Source organism: Thermobia domestica, chromosome 2 (assembly GCF_964235325.1).
Source record: "Thermobia domestica chromosome 2, izTheDome1.hap1.1, whole genome shotgun sequence".
NCBI lineage: Eukaryota > Metazoa > Arthropoda > Insecta > Zygentoma > Lepismatidae > Thermobia > Thermobia domestica.
The window spans coordinates 368826512-368854478 of record NC_137455.1 but is presented as its reverse complement, the minus strand read 5'-3'; the positions used below and the strand labels follow the sequence as shown (position 1 = coordinate 368854478).

Genomic DNA, 27967 nt, shown 5'->3' with positions numbered 1-27967 from the left:
CGTCACGTGTAGTGACGAAATACAAGTAATTAGGTAAGGGGGCTAACAGGTCAGCCTGTTAGCCCCCCCATCCAACCAAATTTGATCGCAATTTGGTCAGATCGTTTGATTGTCGTTTTAACGCATTCAATCGCGAAATATTATTGTTTGATCCCCACCTGTAGTGACGTAATACAAGTAATTAGGTATGGGGGCTAACAGGTTAACATGTTAGCCCCCTATCGAACCAAATTTGATCAGAATTGCGTCAGGTTGTTTCATTATCGTTTGATCGCGTTTGATCCAAACCCGTATTGACGTAATACAAGTAATTAGGTAGGGGGGCTAACAGCTTAACATGTTAGACCCCCATCGAACAAAATTTCATTGGAAATGTGTCAGATTGTTTCATTATCGTTTGATCGCGTTTGATCGCCACCCGTAGTGACGTAATACAAGTTATTAGGTATGGGGCTAACAGGTTAACGTAGTGGCGTAACACATGTAATTATAAAGGGGGTTAACCTGTTAGCCTCTGTCCAACCAAATTTGATTAAACTACATCCCAATACGCGTGGCGATCAAACGATAATTCTGGTGACCAAACTCGAGTAAACGACAATGAAACGATCTGACCCAATTCCGATCAAATTTTGTTCGATTAGAAGCTAACAGATTCACCTGTTAGTTCCCTACGTAATAACTTGCATTATGTCACTACGCGTGACGACCAACCGATTTTTTGGCAATCAGACGTGATGAAACAACAATGAAACGATCTGACCCAATTCGGATCAAATTTGGTGCAATGGGGGTGCTAACACGTTAACCTGTTAGCCCCCCTACTCAATTACTTGTGTTACGTCATTACGCGCGGCGATCAAACGTTTTTTTTTTTTTTTTTGGCAATCAGACGTGATCAAACGACAATAAATCAATCTCACCAAATTCGGATCAAAAGAGGTTCGACAGGTCGAGTTGATTTTAGCGTCCCTTTCAGCAGCGAGGCTATATGAGACGTAGACCTACTGATTAACGTGGAATCCGAACCACATGAGCTTCCGCCGGGAATCGAACCCGGGTCTCCCACGCCAAAGGCGCGTACGCTAACCGCTTAGCCACGAGGGAGCTCAGAGGTTCGACAGGGGGCTAACAGGTTAATTCGCCTACATAGTTACTTGTATTACCTCACTACGCGTGGTAATCAAACGATAATTTTTGGCGATCAAAGGCGTTCAAACGACAATGAAACGATCTGAGCAAATTTGGTTCGATTGCGGCTAAGTGTTAAACCTGCTAGCCCCCTACGCAGGGGTATAGCCAGCAGGTTTATGTAGGTTTTTGAGAAGGGCCAGCTGCAATGTACAAAGACAAAAAAATGTTTTGCTGTTAGTGTTTTTGCGGCCTGAAAAAAGGCAAATTTTGGTTTCCTTCTGTAAAACTAAAAACACTATTTTAGCTTCTTTTTCTTCTTCTTCTTGTTATTATTATTATTATTATTATTATTATTATTATTATTTATTATTATTATTATTATTATTTATTATTATTATTTTCTCCATAAATTACATTCAAGGTAATTTTTATTATCCTTAATGAAGAACTTCTGCCCGGGACCAAACGGGACCCACTTTTGTGCATAACTATAAAGGTAACCAAGAAAATTCTGTCACTTTTCGTGGAGGTCTATGTTCAATTGGTCCTCACACCGTGACTTAAATGAGAGTGGAAATAAGGCGAAGGTCAGTTGTTGGTGTGGGTATATCCAACATACTACCTGGTTGTGGCAATTCAGATACACCGTGAACTTGCATGGGACATCCACAGAGCGTCATAAGCGCATGTATGCTGAACGAGTTCAATTGGAGGTCAAACGCCGCTGCAGCAGGACAGAAGATATGTCAAGCCTTTGGTGAGGGTGTCGTGACGACGTGGACTGGGCAGCGATGGTTTAACAAGTTTAAGGACGATGATGAAACACCCGAAAACACCACGTGCCGGAAGACCAATACATGTACAAAGAGGAACTGAGACTACAATTCAGTGTGAGTGGAGAAACCATTCGGCAGCACATCCATCAACTTGGGAAGCACTACAAGTTGAGTCGATGGGTCCCACATGTTTTGACTCCGGGCCAGAAGGCAACGCGACAGTCGCCTGTGTTTATTTACTGTTTTGGAGCAATTTCTGGACAGGGTGTTGACATGTGATAAAAAGTCCTATACGAAGCTCCACGGCGCCGTCACCATTGGTTAGCATAACATGAACCGATTTCAAAACAGCCGAAACCAGCACTGCACCAGAAGAAGGTCCTCCTGTGTGTTTGGCGCATCGTGCATCGGGAACTGCTACCAGCTGGTCAGAGTATCAATGCAACCGTGTAGGGTCAGCAGTTGAGCTGTATTCAAGAACTCAAAACTCTGGAACCATCACTTTTGAATTGCAAACGGGTCCTCGTTTACGGTACAACGCTAAGTCCCACGTGGCTAGGATGGCTCAGGACACCATTCTACGCCTTGGATGGGAAACAATATTGCAACCACTATATTCCCCGGGTATTGCACCGTCCGATTGTCACCTTTTCCATTCTTTGGACAATCACCTTAGAGGACAGCAGTTCAAACCCGTAGTAAAAGTGCAAAATGCACCTGATACCTTCTTCGTTTCACGGTCCACCATGTTCTAACGCGATGGAATCAATGGCCTTTCAGAATGTTGGGAGAAGGTCGTCGATGCTGATGGAGACTATTTTCGATCTTCGAAGGTGACATATCAATGTTCGAAGGTGGTGGGTGAAGAAGCAACAAAACTTTTCTTGGTTACCTTTGTATTTAAATTTAAGACCTTGTATATAGAACCTATCTACACAAGATTGATTTTCTTTGAAATTTCACTTAATTTCTTTACGGTTTAGTGACAAAAATATTTTTTTATTATTCGTGACTTTAAAAAAAACATAAATATTTTATTACACTGAGTAGAAATAAAAGAGTGAGCGAATGAAATCCAAACTGAATAAAAACATTGTTTCTCACCAAATTTTCCATCCTCTATGTCTTTTAAAATACTTGTTAAATGATATAAAAATATACTGTACTTACAAATCAGTTTAGTATCTTTGTTTTATGGCTGTATTTATAGTACCTTGTTGAAAAGTTTGTCTTCAAACTGTCAAATATAAATCGCAGTAAATTGTGTAATCTGCTGTCACAAAAAAGCATCCTATTTTTCGATCGGTATGGAAAAACAATATTTTTCCATACTATTTTACGGCAAATTATTAATTGTCAGCAAACTTTACTTTTAAATGAATGAAGCGAGATAATTTTACTATGATGTTTTTAAAGCTGTTCATTTGGGGGGCAGGAAATCACTTGGGGGGCCTGGCCCCGATGGGCCCCTCCTTGGCTACACCCTTGCGCCTACGTAATTACATGTATTACGTCACTCCGCGTGGCGATCAAAAGATAATTGTTCCTGATCAAACGCGATCAAACGACAATGAAACGATCTGATCCAATTCCGATCGAATTTAGTTCTATGAGGGACACGTTAGCAACCCCCTATGTAATTACATGTGTTACGCCACTACGTGCAGCAATCAAACGATAATTGTTGACGATCAAATTCGATCGAACGGCAATGAAACGATCTAACCCAATTCCGATCAAATTTGGTTTGATTGTGGGCTAACAGGTTAGCCTGTTAGCACCCTTACTTAAATACTTGTATTACGTCACTAGGGATGTGGATCAAACGATAATTGTTGGCGATACAACAATAAAACGATCTGACCAAATTCCGATTAAATTTGGTTCAATGGAGTTTAAGAGGTTAACCTGTTAACCCCATAAAGTAATTACTTGTATTACGTCACTACGGGTGACGATCAAACGATAATTTTAGGCGATTAAACGCGATCAAACGACAATGAAACGATTTGAACCAATTCCGATCGAATTTGGTTCGATGAAAGGTTAAGATGTTAACCTCTTAGCCCGCCTACATTATTACATGAATTACGTCACTATGCATGGCGATCGAACGATAATTTTTGGCGATCAAACGCGATCAAACGACAATGAAACGATCTGACCCAATTCCGATCGAATTTGGTTCGATGGGGGGCTAACAGGTTAACCTGTTAGCCCCCCTACCTAATTACTTGTATTTCGTCACTACGCGTGGCGATCAAACGCGATCAAACGATAATGAAACGATCTGATTCAATTCCGATCGAATCTGGTTCGATGAGGGAGCTAACAGGTTAACCTGTTAGCCCCCCTACCTAATTACTTGTATTACGTCAGTACGCGTGGCGATCGAACGATAATTTTTGGCGATCAAACGCGATCAAACGACAATGAAACGATCTGACCCAATTCCGATCGAATTTGGTTCGATGGGGGGGCTAACAGGTTAACCTGTTAGCCCCCCTATCTAATTACTTGTATTACGTCACTACGCGTGGCGATGGAACGATAATTTTTGGCGATCAAACGCGATCAAACGACAATGAAACGATCTGACCCTATTCCGATCGAATTTGGTTCGATGGGGGGGAACCTGTTAGCCCCCCCTACCTAATTACTTTTATTACGTCAATACGCGTGGCGATCAAACGATAATTTTTGGCGATCAAACGCGATCAAACGACGATCAAACGATCTGGCTCAGTTCCAATCGAATTTTGTTACATGGGGGGCTAACAGGTCATCGGTGAATTTTGTACCACCAGGGAACAATATTTGGGCAATGGGTAGAACCTGGTCCCTCAAAATGGCCTCATACTCCTTAGTATTCATCATTCCATGCAGGGCTATGATGGGACCTGCAGAAAACCACGATATCACTGTCCATACTGTAACAGAATCACCCCCATGCTTTACAGTTGGGAGCAGACAGTCTGTATCCTAGGCCTGCGACGGTGTTCTCCATACGTAAACACGACTGGTTGTTGGAAACAAGGTGAAGGTCGATTCATCGGACCACATTACGTGTTTCCACTGCTCGTAAGTCCACGCCTTGTGGTCCTTGCACCACTGGATACGCCTCTTCGCATTTACTGCTGTGACTAGGGGATTGGCGATAGCGGCCCTGCCATGAATTTTCATTTTATGAAGTTCCCGTCGGGCTCTGTTTTCGATGAAACCAGGTTCTATAGGCCGGAATTGAGTTCAGACGTAATTTTCATTGCAGTGGTATTCTTTTTTAGCTGCTACAATCCTTTTTAATGCTCTCCGGTCCCTATCTGACAGTAGCTCCAACCAGACGGGCACCAACGATCATGCCTCTTTGGAAGTCTGTCAGGTCGCCCATTTTACCGCACCACTTTCACACCACGACACTCACAGGTGAACTGGTTACTGCTAACGGAAGAGGAAGGTCCACATGACACATTGAAAACAAAAGAACGATCGGTTACCGGAACACGTGTTGTACAGTGGAGGGCCAAACTTACGTGTCCTGTATGAAGTGTTTTTAGATTTTTTGTCCACCTCTGGCCCGGATATATATAGGGCCCGATCCAGGAATCTCTGAGGGGGGTACACTAATAACTACCAGTACATTTGAATTAAATTTGAGTTTTTCAAATGCCTTTAGGCATCTGTGATGTGAATGAGGAATTCCTTTGGAAATGCCAAGTGTCTGGTCTCGAATTCTTTTCCTTCAACCTTCAGAAAATTGACTTAAACTATTGATTTTGCAAAACTCTCTGCAGCTTCTCACTTTAGGTAGTGTATATTTACAACGGAAGGGGGTGCACGTATACCCTAAATCCGGCCCTGTATATATACTGTATATAGTAGGTGACTTGTGTATCTTATTCCGTAGCTCATTGGGTCCCACTTTTTTTTATTTTTATTTTTTCATTGATCAGACAGGACTCCAGTAAACAGGAAAATATAGTTACAGTTTAAGATGTGATTCGATATTCTGCAAGTATTTATATATTTATTGTCAAGCGAACAAAATGAAGTAGAATTTTACAAGCGTAAAACTGTTCTAGATTTTAGTATTAATAAAAACTACGAATATATTTACAGCTCAAAAATAAATTGAATGCTATTCAATTGTAGTCCTTAATTAGCTATGGTCAAGAAGATGGATTTAAGTTGTTTTGTGTGTGGTCAGCTCATTGGTTTCCATCATCTTTAATTCTGGAACTAAATATAACTAATTTTATTTTTCGTTTAGAAATAAAATAGTCACCTTTAGCTCGTAACGAAAGAGAGAGCATAGTGCAAAATGTCACTATGGCATTACATTTCGTTATATAAAGAAATGAAAAAAAAAAAAACATTTATAGTTGAAAATGTCGGAGGTAATTTGACAAATATTACGAACAATTCTATAATATGTAGAATTAAGTAATGGTTTATAATAAAATAAACTGCAATGAAATGCAGGGTATATGAAGTTAGCAAAAATATTTGCCTCTATGAGCTGAAATACAAGTTTATTGAATAGATGGGGAAACTTCACCTTGAAATCGACACCATGAATTTGATATTCGATAGAATTTGAAATATGTTAAGATCATGGGATCATTTATCATAGGATCATGTTTTATATCTCATTTTGTTCAGAATAGAACATCCTTTCCAACTGTACTACTCCTTTGTCCGTATTATACACCAGAAACTGGAAAATCGAGGAAAACTGGGAGATTTTTCGATTTTTTGAAATTTTTGCACCCCTCTAGTTCGAGCCTGGGTTCACGTAGGGATATAAATTTTTTATGAAAATACGTAGTTATGTACACAATACATGTGCTAAATTTAAATCCTGCAAAATTTACATTATATATATAATTTACTGCATCGTTACTATTTGGCCTAGAGTCATGGTTCAAACGCCATTTTCTTCAGTATAACAAACCCTTTCCAACGATACCACTCACATGTCCGTATCATACACCTGGGCCGGAAAATTCGGGAAAACCCGGTTTTTTAAAAGGATCCCCCCGAAACACTTCACCACTTTGGCCAGTGGCGGCTCTAGCCCGGGGGACCTAGATCTAGGATTCTCTGAGGGGGTGCACCAATAACTACCAGTACATTTGAATTAAATTTGAGTTTTTTTTTTAAATGCTTTATCTGTGATGTGAATGAGAAATTCCTTTGGAAATGCTAAGTGTCTAATTTCGATGAATTCTTTTCCTTCAACCTTCAGAAAATTGACTTAAACTATTTATTTTGCAAAGCTCTCTGCTAGCTTCTTACTTTAGGTAGTGTACATTTACAACGAAATGAAATGAATTTTTTTAGTTTTCAGCCCCACGGTTATAACGGTTAGGCTAAAGGAGACGGTGAGAATGAGAAATGAATGAAATGGTGGAATGAAGAAAGTGGAAGGAAATCCACGTACACGGTGTTTGTCCACCACAAAGTTAACTTGGCGGGAGCAGGGTTTGAACCAGGAACCCATGCACCAGAGGTGAACGCTCTACCACTGAGCCACCGCGGCCGATATATTTACAACAACGCGGGGGTGCACGTGCACTTTTGCACCTCCCTAAATCATGCCCTGCCTAGGACCCCAGTTTTTTGAGTCAAAAAATAATTTATTATTTATATATTTTTGAAAGTTTATAGTAAAGTCATGATATACCTATCATAGTCTGGGGTCTGGCTGGCTCCCCGATTTTTTACCTTCTACATCCGACACTGACTCTGGCCCGGCCCTGGGTTCACGTAGGGATCTGATAATTTCTTGAAAATACGTATTACGTACACAATGCGTGTGCTAAATTTCAATTTTGTATCTTGAAAACAAAGGGATGAAAATTTTTTTGAAAGTCTGAATTTAGGCCACACACGCACGTATAACTAACCGGTTAGCGTACGCGCCTTTGGCGTGGGAGACCCGGGTTCGATTTCCAGTGGGAGCTCATGTGGTTTGGATTCCACGTTAATCAGTAGGTCCACTTCTCACATAGCATCACTGCTGAACAGGACATTAAACTCAAAATCAACTCAATCATATTATAAAAATTTACTGCGTCGTTACTATTTGGCCTAGAGTCATGGTTCAAACACTATTTTCTTCAATATAACAAGCCCTTTCCAACGGTATGACTCACATGTGCGTATCGTACACCTAAAGCGGAAAAATTGGTAAAAATCAGATTTTTTTCTGAAAAAATCGCCCCTCGGAATAGTTGCGACCCTCAGCCTCGGGCCCGAGTACACATAGATCTAAAGAATTGAGAAATAGGCCTACTCAAAGGTGCACACAATCCGTGTGCAAAGTTTCAATCTGGTATGTTAGAAACTAAAGGCTTGAAAAAGTTTTGAAATTTCCTCAAGGATAAGTCACTTCCCTCTGTCCCCACTTGGCGCCACCAAGATGACCATCTGATTCCAAAATGCATCCTTTTTTTGACCAATGTTTTTGACCAATTTCGAATATCTGTTATAGAACCTAAATAAGCGGTCAAAGACAACACTTACGCCATGGTATCTAAAGATACCATGAATCCTAAAAGATTTAACGAGAAGTTGCGTAGTTACGGATTAGTATACAAGGTATATATATATATATATATATATATATATATATATATATATATATATATATATATATATATATATATATATATATATATATATATATATATATATATATATGGGGGGGTGTTGTATGTTTAAATACTTGGGACAAGAATGTATATTTTATCTTTTAATTTAGATATATTCTGTGGACACAAATACAAAAAATGAATTAAAAACCCCAGCAATAAAATGACACTCGTCTTTCAGCTTACTATTAACGATTCTTAAGTGTCTAAATAGGCAACACCGTTCTATATTTCTTTTCTTTTTTAAACATAAACACAATTATATCATTGCTACGGACATGATAATTGCAAAAGCCGCATAATAGTTCTTTTCCATTTCAAGCTCTTTATTTTACTACGGCGGGAACACAAATTACCAAGAAACAGGAATTGTCCTTTCACAAGTGGCAGGTAGAAACGCACACACACACACCACAAGCAAACATCGTGGCCCTGTATTTTTCTGAAATAGTTCACATAACCTCCGAAAGATGTCAGACTCTATTGACCTCTGTGAGGAATATCTCCGAGCGATATCGCCGTGTGTGAATAGAAAATATCTCTCTTGCATATGATAAAAAAATCTCCACCCTTGATGATTTATCATAACGTCTAAAAAGGGCCTTACAGTAATTATGTGATATCTTCAAATAGATAAAAGATAATTGAAATATGGAACAAGAGCGGCCTAGACAATAGTATTTTGCGTGAGGTACCGTTATCACAATTCACCTTGTGGCCTTCCGTTTTCAGCTGTTTAGAAACGCGAAAATAAATGCCAATTTTCAAAATGGCTCGAAATCGAAAGCAGATAAGTGAGTCGTGATAACGGTTTCTCATGTAAAATAATATTGTCTAGGGCGCTCTTGTTCCACATTTCGATTATCTTTTATCTATTTGAAGATATCACATAATTTCTGTAAAATTAGCGGTATTTTAATTTCGCCGGGATGAAGACTCTTAAAGGAACAGAATTATGATGGAACATTTAATGGAGTGAGAAATTAAAAAAAAACGGAGTATCCTGAAAAATTCCACGTACAAGATGTACTCCATCGCAAACTTACTCCTCTGGGGATTGAACCAGGAACTTCACGCACCAGAGGTAGGAATTCTACCAATGAGCCACCCTGCCAGATGTCTGGTTTACGTATATCACTCTGGATATCATGCTATTCTAATACACTTCCATGAAGTTTGTAATCTCTGATGTATAGATCACTAGGAATGTAAACGTAATGTCACAAATTTATAGCAACTTCTTGCTTGATATTTAGAAAAAAAAATGAAAAGAAATCGTTGAGTTTTACGTCCCACGATTATGCCGGGTAGGCTAAAGGAGACGGTGATGATGAGTAATGAACGAAATGATGGAATGAAGAAAGTGGGAGGAAACGGGAGAACCCCGAGAAAACCCACGCACACGGTGTTTGTCCACCATAAAGTTCACTTGGCGGGGGCGTTTGATATTTAGAATGTTTTTGAAGAAAATTCATTACTCAACAGCATGTTTTCCAGCTTAAGTTACTAATTAAATCGTGAGCTATTAGGGTAATGACAGCAAAACAGAATAATAATCGAGGAATACTGCTTGAAAAAGGTAATAATTTTTACAGAAATTATTTATAATTCCTTAATTAATGTGCTGAAAAAATAAAATAACAAAAAAGATAAAATTAGAATTAGAATAGCATAGGTTATTAATATGAATAATAAGTTATATAAAACAATTAGAATAAGTAAGTTTTACCTGTTCTCCAGGACCAAAGTTGCATCCTTCTGTGATACCAGTCATGGATCGTACAAAATGCATGCACCGTTGATTATATTTAGAATAGAAAGAGTCATTTTGAGGGATAGAAATAGGCATACAGGCTGGATGAAGATGATTGGGGTCTAACTCCTCACCATTGGGACCACAGCAAACAACACCACTTTGCTGTTCACCTAAAATTAATTATAAAATTTCTTTTATAAATTTGTTTATCAATTGTCAATAAAGGAAGTTTAAGCGTTGGGCATAGAAAAACCCAAGTGCACTTGTAAATACTTGTAAGTCTGTTCTACAACATCGTCCATGAAAATCCGGTTTAGCATAAATATGCTGTGTGTTTTCTGTAAAGGTTAATTCACATACAGTGTGCCGTTCCCATACCGTGCCGTGGTCCACAAAGTTTGTTTTCAGATTGTGACATTGAAAATTCATTGAGTTGTATTTTTTATTCACACATGAAGTGCTGTTTCTATGCCGTGCCCCATCCGTACCGTGGTCTAAAAAGTTTATTTTCAGACTTTGACAATGAAAATTCATTGAGTTGTCTTTTTTAATTCACACATGAAGTGCCGTTCAATGCCGTGCCCCATTCGTGCCGTGGTCTAAAAAGTTTATTTTCAGACTTTGACAATGAAAATTCATTGAGTTGTCTTTTTTAATTCACACATGAAGTGCCATTCCCATGCCGTGCCCTATCCGTGCTGTGGTCTAAAGAGTTTATTTTCAGACTTTGATAATGAAAATTCTCTGAGTTGTCTTTTTAAATTCACACATGAAGTGCCGTTCCCATGCCGTGCCCCATTCGTGCCGTGGTCTAAAGAGTTTATTTTCAGACTTTGACAATGAAAATTCATTGAGTTGTCTTTTTTAATTCACACATGAAGTGCCGTTCCCATGCCGTATCCCATCCGTACCGTAATCTAGAAAGTTTCTTTTCAGACTTTGACATTGAAAATTTATTGAGTTGTCTTTTTTAATTCACACATGAAGTGCCTTTTCCATGTTGTGCCCTATCCGTACCGTGGTCTAGTAAGTTTCTTTTCAGACTTTGACATTAAAAATCCATTTGGTTGTATTTTTTTCAATTGACACATGATGTGTCGTTTGACATACCGTGCTCCGACAGGCCGCTGTCTTGAAGAGAAAGTAGCCCGTTCGTTGCTCGTCGGCCGTGATCCTTTGGCTTTCTTCGGAGCACCGAAGCGACACGAAGTTGACCAGAACCATGGGAAATGCTGCTGAAAGAAGTAGCGACACTGCACAGCACGGTATGATATCTGCGAAAGATGTATCCGGACTTGACACGGATGAATCATGGCAAGTATATTGTACTGGAACGGCACACTATGTTTGAATTAACCTTAAGAGCCTGCCATACTAAAAATAATACAAAATTTTACCATATTTCTTTTGCTTGTTTTTCATAAGCGAAAGGAGATAATGAAAATGCAACTTATCACAATCATAGATAATGTTATTCTACAAAAGAAAAGATGAACCTGGGGAATTTTCAGTATTGCCATGCATAGAAATTACAGTATTGCCAGAATAGCATTTCCTCGAAAATCTAAGTTAAGGCAGCGACTAGAGGAACGAACTCAACTGCATTTGATTATACGTATAAAGTTGACTTGGAATCCTGTGAACTACTTTTAAAATAATAGTTGTATTTAGTTTGTAATAAAAAATAGTTTAACATACAGTTATTAAAATTAAATAATAGTGTTATTTAAAAAGTCTTTCATAGGAAACCAAAACAACATGATACTTAATCAAATCTTTCTTCTAGTCGCTCTCTTAAATTAGAATTTGGGTGAATGTTATTCTGGCAACACTGAAAATTCTTTAGGTTCATATTTTCTGTTGTAGAATAACATTATCTGGGATTGTATTTCATTATCTTCTTTCACTTATGAAAAACAAAAAAAATAAAATGGAAAATTTTGTATTATTTTTAGTAAGTCAGACTCTTAAGGTGTCCTGGGAAACAATTCTTTCCTCTGGAGCTACGAAATTCCCGCTTGAAGCAAATTTCCATCGTGTTCAATACCAGTATTTTCGTAGCACTACTTTAACCCCCCTCAGTATTGCAATTTCCCGGGAGAAATAATCGGAAATCATCACAGCTTGCAATATATTCTTGTTTGTTGGAACTGACATCAGTCTTATTAGATTAATATATAAATTTAACCCGTACTTGGGAATTTGTGGATATTAGTTATGAGGTAAACTGATTTATAGTTATTAAGCTTGAGTTCTGTGTTTTACGTCTAATGCAACAATGCGCTTATGAAAAATAGGACATTACCAGTTTGATACACGGTTGAAAAAGTGTAACAGAATACAGAGATATTTTCCTGGGTTTTCCTCATTCACACCAGGCAAATGCCGGGAGGGTACCTCACATAATGCTCCCAGGCAACTTTCCTTCTTTGCCCATTTCTTTGTTCCTCCCCAATTACACGGGTACTGTTTTTACCAAGTGACATCATCCCTCATACGTGACTTAGCTAATATTACCATAGATACCGGAAGCCCATAAATCGAATTCCTAATCCTAATCCTAATGAAGAACAGGACTTAATATTACCATAAATATTGAAAGCCAATAAATCGAATTCCTAATCCTAATCCTAATGAAGAACAGGACTTAATATTACCATAGATACCGAAAGCCCATAAATCGAATTCCTAATCCTAATCCTAATGAAGACCAGGACTTAATATTACCATAGATACTTGAAGCCCATAAATGGAATTCCTAATCCTAATCCTAATAAAGAACAGGACTTAATATTACCATAAACATTGAAAGCCAATAAATCGAATTCCTAATTCTAATCCTAATGAAGAACAGGACTTAATATTACCATAGATACCGGAAGCCCTTAAATCGAATTCCTAATCCTAATCCTAATTAAGATCAGGACTTAATATTACCATAGATACCGGAAGCCATTCGTCCCGGAAACTCCAAGATCGTCACAGAATCGAGATCTGCGTCCCGAAAATATTTCTCGAGATGATTAAATATTCTGAATTTCAGCGAAGAAGGAAAGAAGGGAATATTATAGTTTGCTTAGAAGGGAATATAATATAACAAATACCGCCGGAACATATTTCCAATGAATTAACCGTTTTGTATGTTTTTTTTTAAAAAAAAAAGTGTGAAAGGAAACATCATATCTTGAATAAGCTGAAATAGATTCAGAAAACGATGAAACATAACAGATCCTGAGGGGAAAAACAAAACATTTTGCTTACGAGAGGGAAAGAGTAATCAAATGCTAATGTTTGCTTAACTAGGAAGAAGGTCTAATGAAATTACTAAAAATGTGATTACGTAATACTACGCTATCTAATGGAAGAAAGTAAATCCGTATATAACACTTATTTTCATTTTAAGCATTTCAAAGATTCTCGTAATTTAGTAGCGTCCCGGATTTGTATTTTTGATATACACATATACAACATCCACAGTATAGGGCACTCCTTGCAACACTATTTCATCTAAACAAAAGATCTAGGTTATAGAAGCGCGTAACCAGTCTTTTCGTTTCATTGGTTTAATTTACGTGGTAAGGCTACTGATCTTTGGAAACATCAGTGATAGGTATACAGTGTAATATCCGAAGTCTAATAATACTTATTGTTAAGTATACGGATTGGTTATTCAGAAATGAAAGAAACACACATCTCTAGAAACTTACTGAAATGCAAACTGTAGGTATTCGCTGTTATATAATTTCCTAGAACTTTGTTTTGAAAAGATCCTTACAATTTATGTTTTTAGGAATTTTCCAAATCATCATCATCATCGTAGGTATTCTGCTCTTATTGGCAGGTCACTTACCGCAGCTGAGGAGCTTCTATGCTCCACGGTCCTCCGCTAACCTCTTCGTCTTCACGTATGATCTTTCTGTTTTATGTCATCCATTAATTGTAGTCTCCTTTGCCTCCTCTCTCTCTTTCTCGCCACCATACCCTCTAGGATGTCCCTCATGATACAATTTCTTCTTAGGCAATGTCCCAACCAGTTTCTCTTCCTCTTCTTAATAATATCTAAAAGTGTTCTTTTCTCCCCCACCATTTTTAACACTTTCTCATTCATTTTCTCCTCGACCCAACTAATTCTTTCCATTCTTCTTCACACCCACATTTCGAGGGCTTCCAGTCGTTTTTCATCACTTTTACGTAATGTTTTCGTTTCCGTTCCATACAGTATAACACTCCACACGAAGCATTTTATGAGTCTTTTTCTCAACTTTTTATTCAAAGTCCGAGAAAACAGACTTTTCTTCCTCTTAAAGACTTCTTTCGCCATTCCTATCCTTGCTTTTATTTCACGTTCGCACTTCATGTCATTATTAAGAACCCAGATATCGAAAACTGTTCACTTGTTCTATTTTCTCCCCTACCACTTTTATATTTGACACAGATCCCTTCATTCCAATCACCATGGCTTCTGTCTTTCTAACATTTATTTTCACCCGATATTCTTCAAAGTCCTTCCTCTTTCTTCTAACATTTTATTGATTTTTCTTTTCAGATTCTGCAATAAGCGCCATATTGTCTGCAAATCTTATGCATCTAATCATTCTGCCTCCCTCCGAAATGCAGTCATCATCATATAGGCTCTTTTTCACTATCTCTCCTAGATAGACATTAAATAGTGTTGGCGAGAGGCAGCATCCGTGTCGAACTCCCCTTCCAATTGTACTCTCCTCCGTCAGTTCTTCCCTATCCTAACACTTACTTGTTGGTTCATGTATAAGTTTCTTATGAATCTTTTATCTTTCCATTCCAATCCTATCTTGTATAGAACTCCCAACAATAATTCCCAATTCACGCGGTCAAAAGCCTTTTCTAGATCAATAAATACAACGTACACCTCTTTCCCTTTTTCTATAAATCTTTCACCGATCGCCCTTAATAATCCAATAACATCTCTTGTGCTCTTATCTCTTCTGAACCCGAACTGCTTCTCGTCAACTTCTACATTTGTTCTTCCATATAACCTTCTGTTCAGTATTCGGAGCAAAATTTTAGCTGCATGAGATATGACACTAATAGTTCTATAATCCTCACATCTCTTTGGGTTCGATTTCTTAGCCATCGGTATCATGATCGTTTTCAGAAAGTCTCTTGGCCATTCTCCTGTTTCATATATCTCATTGCATAGTCGCCACAATTCCTTCTTTCCCTTGTCTCCTATATTTTTAATGAATTCAATTGGTATGTTATCTATTCCTGTTGCCTTTCCATTCCTAATCTCGGATATAGCCTTTTCAAACTCATCCCGAAGAATACTAAATTCTTTATCATCCTCGCCTACTTCATTTTCAATTTCAACGTTTAGGTTACACGGTTTATTCCTACTCTCATATAAGTCTTTAACGTACCCTTTCCACCTTCCTATAACCTCATTTCTCTCGCTGACTACCTTCCCATTCCTATTTTCTACTGCCATCTTAATACCCCCTTGTTTCCTCCGAAATTCCATAGATTTCACCCCCTTGTACATTTGCTCATATTTCCCAACACTTTCTAATTCTTCTATGTCCTCGCATTTTCTTTTTTAAAACTCTTCCCTTGCTCTGTCTGTTTCTCTTCGTAATTCATTATTTAACTTTCTGTACATTTTCCTGCCCTCTTCTGTATCAACACGTTTCCACGTCTTCCTCTCCGTCATTTTCTGCAACATCTGCTCTGTAACTCATGGTTTCTTAGCCTTTTTGTGTTCGCGGTAACCTACTGCTTTCTCTGCAGCCTGCTGTATGCAATGTTTAATATGTTACTACCTGCGCCTATCCTTTCCTCGTTTGAACATTTTTCTTCGTATTTTTCAACGAAAAATTTCTTATTTCCTCGGTTTTCAACTTTTCAGTATTCAACACTTTGTTACCTACTTTTCTTCTGCCTACATTTTTCAGTTGAATATCTACTTCGGCCAGCACAAGATTATGATCAGAGAATATATCAGCCTCGGGTAGGGTTTTCGCGTTCTTTAAGCTATTCTGAAACCTGTCCTGAATCATAAGATAATCTATCTGATATCTTCCGCCATTTATTTGTGATTTCCGTGTATATCTTCTTCTCTTGTGCTGATTGAACAAAGTGTTCCGAATTACTAGTGAATTCTCTCTACAGAAATTCACCAGTCTATCTTCCCTTTCATTTCTTTCGCTTAAACCATATTTGCTTACGATACTACCTTCCTGTTTTTCTCCCACAACTGCTTTGAAATCTTCCATTACAATTGCACATGCATCCCTCTTCTCCCTTCTATAATTTCTTCTATTTTCTCATAATTTTTATCTACTTCTTCAGTTGTATGCGAAGTCGTCGATGCATATGTCTGTATTCCCACTAGATCCTTCGTTTTCCCTTTAAGCCTTAACATCATAACTCTATCATCAATAAATTGTACTTTCACTACCTTCTCCTTTAATAGCTTTTCAAGAATTATTCTTACGCCATTATGACCACCCTTTTCATTACCAGAGTAAAACATTCTATATCCTTCGCTGTTTAACACCCCATTACATTCCCATCTAATGATTTTCGAAATCAATACATGGATAATTGGAATTCGGGATTTCAACACACCAGGCCCAGGTTAAATTCTGTTTTGATAATATAGTGTTTAATTATAAAGAATGAAATACGAATTATAAAATACAAATAAAGCGTAATTTTCAGTTATATAGAAACCAATATTAGCGTAAGACAATCATCTATCTTATAAACAGTTGAGATGTAAGCAACGATTTCATGTTTAATAACTTATGCACGTAAACACCTACCAAGGGAGGGTTACGCAGTGGTTCCGCTGAAAACTGTACGAGACAATTGTCTTTGCATTTGATATGTTATAACTAGACGAATCCCAATTTTATACGTACCACCGGGCTAAATATCGTGAGTTACAACATATTTTGCAATCTAAAAGCTACAAAATATTACTTGGCAGATCGTTTGAACCAAGCTATTTGTTCGGAAACGATTGGGTAAATGGGAAACTCGGCCAACACGTATTCCATCATTTTCACTGACACACTATTTGGGGTAAAATACTTTGCCCATGGTCTCCTGCAGGGTCTCAGAGGGGTCTAACTCAAAATTTTCAAATAGCTAGAAGGTTTAAGTAGCACATCGTTTGAAAGCTGCTGTAAAATAAAAGAAAATGGAGCAAGTCTCGACTCTCTATGGCAACACTGTGCAAAATGGGGACTGGTCAAAATGTAAACATAAACTTAATTGAAAAGTCCATGGTCACCCCTATAAATCGGAAACGGTGAGACAAATTTGAAAACACGAAAGGAAGTGTGGCATTCTTTTCAAAGTACAACAATTTAAGTTAAAACGTCGTGTCCCAGGGCACCGACAGGGTCCCAGGTAGGGTTCAACTAAAACGTTTGAAATGGGAAGTGAGGTTAAGTAACACATCATTTGAAATCTCTTGTTAAATAAAAGTAGATGGAAGAAGTCTCGACCTTCTACGACAACCCTGTCCAAAATTGAGGCGGGTCAAAATGTAAACCAAAACTTAATTGAAAATCCATGGCCACTTTGAATCCAAGATGGCAGCTTAAAACCCATGTCATTCATAACAGTACAAATCTAAATCTATATTTTCTCTATTATGTATTTAGAAACAATAGGAAGATTAAAGAACAATTGAATTTCGATTCACTTGAACTATTATTTCATCCGGCAACAACACATATATGTTCTGTTCCTCTTGCACGTTCGTCACGGTTCTCTCGATATTATTTACGTGAATATATCGAATAAACGATGAACACACAACTCTGACATCCTACTCATACTGCTAAACAAAAGTTGAATATCTTCGGATATTTTTCTACTTTTGTCACACGTAGTTCACACTTAAAGGACTTGCTGTAGCAGTCAGGTTGGGGGCTCTATTGTAACGTACTCGCGATGGTTACATTTGAATACCATTCGTTGGTTTGATCGCAATATTTCAAGCAACAGAAATATCAAAAAAAAAAAAAAAAAAAAAAAAAAAAAAAAATAAAGGAAGAAAAAAAAGAACGTTCATTTCAAGATTGGCGAGTAGTACCAAACATGTGTAATTCATGTCTGTACATCGAGCTGCATCAAACTTTGTTGGTTTGGTCAAAGTATTCCACGAAATAACATATTTATATACAAACTCATTTTTCACGCTGGCAGCCATATTGGATTACAAATGATAACTTGCGGATATCTACTATTAACCCCTTACCGCATACTATGCCATATATGGCACATCCCCTTTATTCACTTTAGCTTTTGTGTGATTTATCAAAAACGCCAAATGACTCTTTCTTCTGTTGTGTGAGATACGTACTGACGTGTATGAATAAGAGACTTTTTGTCATCTGGCATGTTCTTTGTGAGTTTTATTAGGCGAGGAACGTTGACATGTGGTGTTTGTGAAGTAGTGAATTTTTGTCAATGAAAATAATTTTTGGCCAAACATTGTGGGCACTTTTCCCAAACAAAAAATATGAGCAAGTACTGTGAGATGTATTTCCAACAATATGATTTTCATTTTGTATATTCGTATTGGAAAAATGTGGAAAAAGACGTATATGCCATATATGTCACACCATGCGTTTACGGGTACTTTTATGTCCTTGAAGTGCGGAAGTGAAATCTACTGTAGTCGTTCTGCAATTCTGTTACAGCAATGGCTCCAGAGCTTTTTTAATGATGGACGTTTATCAGTAGCTGTTAGAGAACTTCCAATGGTGTAGTCAGTGAATTATCATATTTATCGGAAGATGAATCAGCACTAGATCCAAGAAATATCAATATTTTGTTATTGGACTCGGATGAACATTATGTTGCTATTGCTCCTGAGAGGATCGTTATACTCAATTCTGATGATGCAATGAATTCAGATGCTGATGATGTCCGATAGTAGTAACGTCGATGTTTGGTTGACTCAGTCTGTACCTCGAAGTATAAATCACAAAATATTCTTCGATAATTGTTTTGCAAGTGTACCCTTAGAATTATATCTCAAGAAGGAAGGCATTCTATCCCTAGGCACAGTGCGTACGTATTGTATCCCAAATTGCGACGTTCCTCCTGAATCTGAAATCAAGAGAGAAAAACTGGGTTCAATGAAAGAGAAAGTGGTTGTAGCGAAAGATGTTGAACGTCCACGTGACATTGTATAATAACAAAACTGTAAACACATTGTCGGCATACGTAGGGAGCAAATTTACAAGTGAGAAAAAGATATTTCAGAAAAGAGAAAACTTATATGGTTCCATGCTCATACTCAATTTGGGTTTACACTAGTCATATGGGTGGTGATGATCTCTTAGACATAATGCTATTGTACTATAGGATCAATATTAGATCAAAGAAGGGGTACCATAAAATAATGTTCCACTTATTTAATTTACTCTGCGTCAATGCCTGGCTTCTTTGGAGGAGATATACGAAAGAAACAATATCTTTGATGGACTTCATTTTATTAGTAGCACAGTTTACAAAAAGGTAAATAGTCAGGTTCAAGAAAACGTGGAATACCAAGCAAAGAAGTAGAAAAGTAGTTGAATAAGAAGTAGAAAAAAGGAAAACTTCAGTTGTTCCTATGAAAAAATATAATCAAAATTGCAAAAAGTGCAGTAAAAAGAAAGTTTTATACTGAAAGCAACAAATATGACAATTTATTTCCTAAACATTTGTAATGAGGAAGTATATATATGTATATGTAAGATACTTGACGCATAGTATTAGAATTCCAAAGAACTGAGAGTATAGTATAGATATAGTAGCCCTATAGTATAGCATAGGTATTACTGCATGAAGTGATATATATAGCACGATCCATTGCGTGTACACTTTTAGGAAAGTTTACCTTACTACCGTGTGTGCCATTGTATGGCACGTACTTATTTCTCGTCTGAATTAAGTGAAAAATCTAAAATTCAAGTTTTAATTTATTTTTCAAGTTCCCATATAAGGATTTTCAATACTGATGATTATGATGATGTTTTTCTTTTGGCTAAAAGAAAAAAATCATGCGGAAAGGGGTTAACCATAAACGCAAATACCACATTTTGCTTCTCCAACACCAGTGGTTTGAGCTGGACTGCGTTCGATACATAGTGCGACATTTTGAACTCAAGATTTGCGTTTTTGAATATTTCGCATATTTTCATCACCAACTGATCAATATTAATGCAAAAATTTGGTTTTCCTAGTTTCAGCAGTTTGGTATGCCTATCCTTTCCATATAAGTTTTAAGCTTCCATCTTTTATTTAAGCTGTCCATAGATTTTCAATTAAGCTTCTGTTTACACTTTCACCAGTCGCCATTTTGCATAGGGTTGTCAGAGAGTCGAGACTTGCTAAATTTTCTTTCATTTTACACAAGCCTTGAAACGATGTGCTACTTAACCCTCCTTGCTATTTGAAAATTTTGAGTTAGACCCCCTCTGAGACCATGCGGGGGACCCTGGGGCAAAATATTTTACCCCAAAAAGTGTGTCCTTGAAAACGATGGAATACGTGTTGGCCGAGTTTTCCATTTACACAATCGTTTCCGAACAAATGACTCGGTTCAAACAACTCTGCCGAGTAATGTTTTGTAGCTTTTAGATTACAAAATATGTTGTAACTCACTATATTCCGCCCGGTGGCAAGTATACGTTTGGGATTCGTCTAGTTATAACATATCAAATGCAAACACAATAGTCTCGTTCGGATATCAGCGAGCCACTGTGTGACTCTCTCTCTTAAGAACCATCTTGCAAAAATATTGTATGTGAAATTTATTTCTATTAGAAAATACAGATCCATTACATAAACATTACAGAAATACATATTACAGATATATTACAGAAATATTGAAAATACAGGATGTCCAATATGCAATGCAACCCGGAGTTTGGGATACTAGAACATTTGAATGTGAAGCGATACACAAATAATGGTTATGTCAAAACGAAGCTTTGGTCATGCATATATTTTTAAACTAGGAAGCAACAATTGAAGTACACTAGGAACCATTCAGTGTTGCCAAATGTAACCGAACGTTAAATCATTTTTTTTTTGCAAGACGTGTAAATTGACTCATAACTCATACGTATGTATCTTCTGAAGTTAATTTTCAGTTTGTTTAGTTGGAGTAGCTGCAAAATTACGTAGCAGAAAAAGAATTTTCCATTTCCACCGATAACTAATCGAATGAGGCCATTGTAAGGGGGAATTGGGGAAATCGTAGTTTTCAGAAATGAACACTCCGAATTGGCAACTCTGGTGATGTTTCAGTGCATCATAAGGTATGTTAGGTATCTGTCCACATTATGCAATTCCTCAAAACAATGAAAAAGAAACTATGAAATTATCATGATAAAACGTTTACTTACATGCATCCGGCAACACCGCTACTATCAGAAAAGAGTTACCAGCTCTACAGCAGATGCTGAAGTCCACCTGTTTTGATTCAAACAATGGTTCACGTGTTTCAGCAGGTTGGCAGCAACTTTACGAAGATAAGAAGTGTTAATATTCTCAATGGTACTGCGAATGTTCGTTTCCAGGTCTTGAATAGTTCGAGATGTCCTTGTATACCTCTTGCTTTAAGTAGTCCCATAGAAATTAATAGCAGAGTTGCCGAGTGCATATAAGTAAAAGTTTTATCATGATGATTTCAAAGTTTCTTTTTCATTGTTTTCAAGAATTGCATAATGTAGACAGATTCTTAACACACCTTTTGATGCACTGAAACATCAGCAAGATTGCCAATTCAGAGTGTTAAGTTATGAAAACTACGATTTCTCTAGTTACCCCTTACAGAGGCCTTATCCGATTAGTTGTCGGTGGAAATGATTCTTTTTATTTCAAAGTTTCCTAGCTACTCCAACTATACAAACTGAAAATTAACGACAGAACATACATACGTACGAGTTATGTGTCAATTTGAAAACAAAAATATAATTTACACTTTCGGTTACATCTGGCAACACAGGTTGTTTTCTAGTGACTTTCAACCGTTGGTTCCTACTTGAAAAATATGTGCAACAACAAAGCTTCATTTTTGTATAACCATTATTTGCTTATAGCTTCAGGTTCAGAAGTTCTACTATCCCAAACTCCGGGTTGCATTGTATGTTGGACACCCTTTATATTAGATCAATAGCTATGAAGAAAATTTTGAATTAATTCACGTCTCCTTTTTAATTTACTTTTCTATTAAAAACGTCATATAAAATTAGCTGTGTATAAAACTTATAGAAAATTTCTTTACATTTTGAAAGATATTTCATATGAATTCTGTGTATTTCCAATTATTGGAAATTCTGTACTTTTTATTAGTAAAGACAACACGTGTCTGAACTTCCAAAATGAAGTGTTCAAAAATGAACGTGGAATACATGTGATCTATAATTTTGACAGGTTTCTAAGTCAAATTGCTGTTGTCCATGAATAATGAATATTAATTTTTAATTTACGTTAAATTTTGCTTTTTAGCCTTTCTAGAGATATATCTAACATCTGCTAAAATGGCGGCCCAATTTATCATTATTAACAGGACATATACATTTCAAACAGGAAATAGTAAGTACAAGGAAGGGATGTGCAAGTTAACGAAACGTGTGTGCTAATGAACTTATCAAGATACCGGAAGATTACAGAAATGAACTAATACCGAGTCTGTTCATCACTTACATGGACAACTACTGTGAAAGAGTAAAGAGTCAGTATTACGGCTCACCCAGCATTGGAGGATAATTTAGGAGAAACCCGAAAGAAGGACGAAGCGAAATCTGATCAAGAAAGCTAGCAAAAGCAATTATTCACGAACCTTTGGTTTTCAATGGAATGTTCTTGTTATTGTAGAAAAATGTAAGAATAACTGACGTACCCACAGAATTTCCCTTGGATTTTCAATAGCACGTGCCTATCCAGTAAACACTTTAAGGATAGTGATTATATTGACGGTATTTCCTTTGGATTTTAAGGGGACGTGTTTGGCACAGAAGAAACTTTGTAGGATGATGAGAATATACATGTGATTTCTCTTGGGTTTTAATGGATGTGTCTGTCTTAGGACAAACGTTAAGGGTAATGGAAGTATCCATATGATTTCTCAGGGTTTCAATGGATGTGCCTGTCTTAAGACAAACGTTAAGGGTAATGAAATATCCATGTGATTTCTCTTGGGTTTCAATGGATGTGTCTGTCTTAGGACAAACGTTAAGGGTAATGGAAATATCCATGTGATTTCTGATGGGTTTCAATGGATGTGCCTGTCTTAAGACAAACGTTAAGGGTAATGAAAATATCCATGTGATTTCTCTTGGGTTTCAATGGATGTACCTGTTTGAGGACAAACGTTAAGGGTAATGGAAATATCCATGTGATTTCTCTTGGGTTTCAATGGATGTGCCTGTCTTAGGACAAACGTTAAAGGGAATGGAAATATCCATGTGATTTCTCATGGGTTTCAATGGATGTACCTGTTTGAGGACAAACGTTAAGGATAATGGAAATATCCATGGTAATTTCTCTTGGATTTCAATGGATGTGCCTGTCTTAGGACAAACGTTAAGGGTAATGGAAATATCCATGTGATTTCTCATGGGTTTCAATGCATGTGCCTGTCTTAGGACAAACGTTAAAGAGAATGGAAATATCCATGTGATTTCTGATGGGTTTCAATGGATGTGCCTGTCTTAAGACAAACGTTAATGATAATGAAAATATCCACGCGATTTCTCTTGGGTTTCAATGGATGTGCCAGTCTTAGGACAAACGTTAAGAGTAATGGAAATATCCATGTGATTTCTCTTGGGTTTCAATGGATATAAATGTATTTAGTACAAACGTGAAGAGTAATGGAAATATCCATGTGATTTCTTTTGGGTTTCAATGGATGTGCATGTCTTTAGTACAAACGTTAGGTATAATGGAAATATCTATGCGATTTCTGATGGGTTTCAATGGATGTGCCTGTCTTTAGTACAAACGTTAAGGGTGATGGAAATATCCATGTGATTTCTTCTGGGTTTAAATAGATGTACCTGTCTGAGGACAAACGTGAAGAGTAATGGAAATATTCATGTGATTTATTTGGGTTTCAATGGATGTGCCTGTCTTTAGTAAAAACGTAGGGATAATGGAAATATCCATGTGATTTATTTTGGGTTTTAATGAATGTGCCTCTCTTTAGTACAAACGTTAAGGGTGATGGAAATATCCATGTGATTTCTCTTGGATTTCAATGGATGTGCCTGTCTTTAGTACAAACGTTAAGTTTAATGGAAATATCAACGGAATTTCTCTTGGATTTCAATGAGATGTGTCTGTCACAGTAAATGCTTTATCGAAATATCCACGGAAGATAATCTGAGATGTACCTGTCGTAGTAGTAACTTTAAGGATAATGAATATTAACTGTATTTTCTTTGAATTTCAACGGAAATATCTGTCACAGTACAAATGTTATGGATAATGAAAATATTCACGAGATTTGCTTGCATATCAATGGGATGTGCCTTCACGATATAAATGTTAATGATAATAGAAATATCCACGGAATCTTCTTTAGATTTCGATGCGATGTGTTTGTCACAGTAGAAGGTTTAAAGATAATAGAAATATCCACGTATTTTTTTTTTTTTTTTGTATTTCAATGATACTTGTCTATCACACTAGAAACTTTAAGGATAATGAATATATTTAAAATAATCCACCTGTTGCGCGACGATGTTTGGATGCCCAAAAGTTGTCTTTTGATTGCATCACAAAGAGCGGAAACACGTTCCAAAGAAACCCTACAGAAAATCCAGTATTCAGAAAGACACCAGAAAGATGTATTTTTAAAAAGTTATCCACAGAATGATCACTGAAAACAATCTTAGGACTGACGTCTGGACGTCCCTTTGCCATCTCAGTTAAGACTGAATTTGTTTTTAAACAATTATAAATAAACTTTAAGTAAGGATGCACAAAGCGTGTTGAATGTCGTTGTAAAATTCAATAAGTTGTTTCATAATCCTAATTTATTTCGATCATAGTTTTCAAGCTACTCTCCGAGTTACTTCAAATGATTCGTGACCTAGAGTAACAATTGATCTTAAATAAATGTACGCATTCTACTGATAACTTAGTATTTGTTTTAGTCAATGCAACCTTTTTATTTATTTATTTATTTATTTATTTATTTTATTTTATTTTATTTTATTTTATTTTATTGCAAATAGGCAAAATTTTCAATGACTAAAGTATTACTCGAACGATCACATTGAACGTACATAAATCAAACCAAATGACTTAATTGAAAATGTTAAAATGACGTAATACTTACGTATTCTGAATGGCGGTGATTGTATCAGATCGTGGTCAATAAACTGCCCCCAATGCATAGCCAACATAGTAATGTCTTTTGTAGGGTTGTCACGTTCAAAAGCCACCTCAACACTAACGAACCTTGCACTTGGAAGTTCTCCACCATCAACAGCTACTTTCGGCTTAAACACACCTAACAAACAAAAAGACAGGATTTTATTTTAACACTTTTAAATGTATGATATTATGAAATTATCCATAGCGCCTATATGTTCTGCAGAGCATTTCCAGAAATAACAACTTCGAAGCAAACGATTTTAAGTATTCTTGTGACAGCAGTGACTCCAATTTCTGCTTAACTTCGAAGAGGGTGGTTGCATTTCTCATCCAGTGAGACATCAACGAGAACTTTAGTATTAATACTTAGCCCCTAGTAAACTTCAGAGGGGCCCAGACTCCCTCATTCCTCAGGATCTGCTCCCATGTAATGAAAGTATGGTATACTTCCAAACTAGAGAGTAGTTGTTAACATTATTCGAATATAAGGTATTCAAATACAAGTTCCGACTTAACATTAAGTTAGGACTGTTAAATTTAGTAATTGCTGTTAAAGATTGCGAAACAGATAATAAGATATGATATTTTACTCACCGTATTGCTAATTATGCTTACAATAAAAAATTTCCTTCTTAGGATATAGTGTAATATGACTGAAGCGAATTACCCCCACGCTAACATGGTTATTATTACATGAGCTATATGTGGATATAAAATTGTGTATGTCGACGTCCGGATTTCGATCCAATAAGTTGGCAAACGTTTATAGCGTGATACAGACAATGACTGACATTGTGAGCATGCTTCAATCACTCCACAGACAGTCTCATGACATTTTTCAATTTGTACATTCACTGGTTGTTCACGGATTTTCTAAAAAACTCTTCTCAAATTTGCTACTTTTTTAGGGATAAGCACCGTAGTGGTGTAAAACTTGAGGTTTGTTCAGGGATTAGCAGGGCTACGTAAAATAATAATAATAATAATAATAATAAAAATAATAATAATAATAATAATAATAATAATAATAATAATAATAATAATAATAATAATAATAATAACTAGCGAATCAATCGTAACAATGTAGACCATACGTTATATATATATATATATATATATATATATATATATATATATATATATATATATTTAAAAACAGGGAATTGATTTCCTCAAATAATTAGGCGGATTCTAGACTTCTATCGAGCCACCAATTGCTGTAAGAGAATATTCTTGGATAGAGGGATGTTGAAACACAGTGACGATGAAACCTATATTATGTTGGGGAGTTATAAGGGAAGAGGTGGGCGATGCCATGAGTAAGGTTGTCTTGTTCTCACTAACGTCATTACTGTTGATCAGTGTTGCCAACAGTAAACCAAGTACATTCGCTAGATAGATACAAGAAAGTTGCTAGTTTGACTTCAAATGAAATTGTTCTCGCTGAACAAGACAATAGTAAGGAAATACATGTTAACAGGGTCGTAATAAGGTCCTATTCAGAGTCAGAGAAAACCTCAAATCCTTCAACACCTTTTACTGTGTGTAACATCTATGTAGATTCGGGCTTCGGATAATACGGGTTATATGCTGTAATCATTCAAATTAATTTAATGTCTTTGTTAAGGTTTATAGGTGTTGACATTCTTTTTCGAAGTTCTTTGATTTTCAGGAATGGCGTGCTGTTAAAATGGCCTTTACCATTGGCCGCTCAAGCCAATTAGGCCTACCTAATTTTGATTTCACCATATGTATACAGTGAAGTGTAAAGTAATATGTATATCTATTCTTTCGTATATCAATATTTAAATAAATTAGTATCGTATTTCAAACTGTGAATCTGAATTTCAAAATACATGGAATCCATACCCTGTCGTCCGGTTCACATAACTTCTATTTGTGTGTGTGTGTGTGTGTGTGTGTGTGTGTGTAATTAAACACGTCTTTCAGTGTTTCTTTAGTTTTCCAAACTATGATACGTCTAACAAAGAACGCCTTGAGTGCGAGATCCCAAGTGCAATCTCTAGTAAAGCTCATTGGAAAGTGTAGTGTGAACAATTATGACAGGAAATATATTAGCTGCTAATGACTCAACATGTGTATCAGGAGGCTGGCAAAAAAATACGTGTCCAAGAGGTGCAGAGATCAACTTTGTATGGGATTTATGTTTTACACTTCACAAACTGGACAACACGGATATTCACGAAATGGTCGAAACAAACCATTAACTTGCACCATGAACACCGAATGAAAAATGACGCGCTACAGTG

At 36.7% G+C, this 27967-nt stretch overlaps 1 protein-coding gene across 1 annotated transcript in view; it reads right to left on the bottom strand.

Moving 5' to 3' along the window:
- The window catches only part of LOC145679616 (immunomodulatory peroxidase-like), a 189837-nt gene that overhangs the window by 110077 nt on the left and 51793 nt on the right, over positions 1-27967 (bottom strand). The window contains exons 4-5 of the mRNA XM_081750192.1: positions 25660-25833; positions 10293-10489 (exon numbers count right to left, since the gene is read on the bottom strand). Coding sequence (XP_081606318.1) covers positions 10293-10489; positions 25660-25833 — 371 coding nt within the window. The remainder of the gene's footprint in view (positions 1-10292; positions 10490-25659; positions 25834-27967) is intronic.